Below are 2306 nucleotides of genomic sequence, written 5' to 3'. Positions count from 1 at the left end.
TCCCCAGACGTCAGTTTATTTAACCATAAACTGGGGCTCATAACGAATATTTTTTTAAGTGACACGAGGAAAGCAAGGAGGGCAGTGCCCGGCACACAGTCAGTACCCAGGACAAGCTGGCACTGCTCAGGGTGCTTTCGGACTTCAGCCTTTACGTGTATTTAATCTTCACAGGGTTCCCTGAGGCAGGTCCCGATACCCTATGTTACTGATGGCTCCAGAGTCCAGCTGCGTGGCGTATGTCATAACTTGGCTGTGGGTGTTCTTTTCTAGCCTCCACGAGGGCTCCGAAGGCAGCAGCTCTAGCTCGAGAATCAAGAGACTCTCAGGCTGGGCCACAGCTGGGGCTGGGGACAGTGAGGCCGGAGGCCACACTACGGGGGCAGGGTCTGCCTCCATCTGCCGCGTGGGGACAGCTCTAACCTCCTCCCTTCCCTGCCCTCCCTCTCCCTCGCTGGCCCCTCTGGCGCAGCCGGAGTCCCCGACGGCCTCGGCGGGGGAGGACGTGTAGTCCCTGACCGACTCGCTGGACTCGGACCGCGACAAGCTGTGCAGCAACTCCAACAGCAAGAACGGCAAGGACAAGGAGAAGGAGAAGCAGCGCAAGGACAAGGACAAGACCCGCGCGGACTCCGTGGGCATCCAGCTGAAGAACATGGGCGGCCTGGTGCACGGCCCGATGAGCCGCTCCAAGTCAGCCAACGGCAATCACGGCGACGCGCCCGAGCGCGGCAAGGAGAAGAAGGCCAAGGCGCGCGCAAGGGCAGCGAGGAGGAGTCGGGAGCCTCGGCCACCACGTCGCCTTCGGAGAACACCACGCCGTCGCCCACGGGCAAGGCAGCAGGCGCGTCGCCAGCCGACAAGGGCGGCGGGCCCCGCAGCGATGCCTGGAAGTACAGCACGGACGTGAAGCTGAGCCTCCACATCCTGCGCGCCGCCATGCAGGGCGAGCGCAAGTTCATCTGAGCCGGCCAGCTGCTCACCAGCCACCGGCATTAGTTCCACGAGGAGATGATCGGCTACTACCTGACCAGCGCGCAGGAGCGCTTCAGCGCCGAGCAGCGGCGCCGCGACGCCCCCGCCGCCTCCACGGCCAAGGGGGCCGAGGCCTGAGGCCGAGGGCGGGCTGAGCCCCGAGCGCGCCTCGCCGGGCCCTCACGCAGCTGGTGCTCAAGCTCAAGGAGCGCCCGAACCCCGGTCGGCGGAGGGGGCACGGGCGGCGCCGCGCGGCGCGGCCTCCACGGGCCCCGGCGGCGGTGGCGGCGGTGGCGGCGGCGGCGGCAGCGGCGCGCGGGCGCCAGCGGACCGGTCCCCGGGGGCATCCCCCTGGCGCCGGGGCGCCAGAGCGTTATCCACGTGGAGGCGGTGAGGCGCGCGGGGCAAGGGGTGCTGCGGCCGTGGGCGTGCTGCGGCCGTGCGCCTTGTACCCGCGGCAGAGCCGCGAGCTGTGGTCGCTGAGCTACAGCCCGGCGCGCGCCGCCGCCCTGCGCACGGTCAACACGATCGAGTTGATGGCGCCCGCCTCCCAGGGGCCTTGCCCGGCGCGGCGGGGCAGGCGGGCGCTGCCGAGTGCAAGTCTTAGACCTACGCCAACGGCTTCGGCTCGGCGCGCGACGGCCTGGAGTTCGCCGACACGCCGGCCGCGCGCTCGAACGGTGAGGGCGGCCCGGACGGCCTCGCCAGCGAGAGAAGTGCGCGTTCTACGGGCGCGCCGAGACCGAGCACTACTGCTCGTACTGCTGCCGCGAGGAGCGGCGGCGGCGGCAGCGCTAGGCGCCCGCGGCCCGGCCCTGAGCGCGCGCCGCGGCCCCGCTGGCCGGGCTGTCCTCTCAGTGCTGTAGGTGTCTCCTCCGCTCCCTGGTCCACCGGGAAGCTGGCGATCCTCAGTACGTGCTGTGTACGTGTTTGGTCAAATGTTCCTAATGGTGCCTGAACCTACACTGATGCCACTCAGGTAGTAGACGGATAGGAAACAGCTATGCTGTTGGAAGTGGGTGTGCTAGCTAGCACCTGCCTCGTACCTATGGAAACGGAATTGCCATTGCAAGAGTATTTTTGTTCCTCAATAAGAGAAATAAAGAAATTTGCACCCCTTTGTTTTTAGAAGGGAGTGGGTTTTTTTCATGCCTCTTTGGGGGGGGGGGCGGGGGCTTTTTTCTCTAACCCGGCGACTGACCTCTTACATGTAGCGGTCACCTGCGTGCGATCGGTGCCACCCAGGGTTTCAAAGCGAACGCGCGGCCCCGGGACCGCGGTGGCGGCTCTGCCTCGGGCTCCCTCCCACCTGTGCCCCTCCCGGGCCCCTG

General features: G+C 67.0%; 1 protein-coding gene across 1 annotated transcript; it reads left to right on the top strand.

Annotated features, from left to right (window-relative positions):
- On the top strand, positions 1-2087 carry OTUD7A (OTU deubiquitinase 7A). The gene is given in 9 exon segments (XM_060003596.1): positions 1-751; positions 754-1103; positions 1105-1155; positions 1157-1197; positions 1200-1282; positions 1285-1366; positions 1369-1521; positions 1524-1673; positions 1676-2087. Coding segments are annotated over 9 exon segments (1578 nt in total). The 5' UTR covers positions 1-202; the 3' UTR covers positions 1795-2087.
- Positions 2088-2306: the final 219 nt, after the last annotated feature.

Source organism: Delphinus delphis, chromosome 2, assembly GCF_949987515.2.
Source record: "Delphinus delphis chromosome 2, mDelDel1.2, whole genome shotgun sequence".
Lineage (NCBI taxonomy): Eukaryota > Metazoa > Chordata > Mammalia > Artiodactyla > Delphinidae > Delphinus > Delphinus delphis.
The sequence above is the reverse complement of the archived record's forward strand: the minus strand, read 5'-3'. Positions and strand labels throughout refer to the sequence as shown.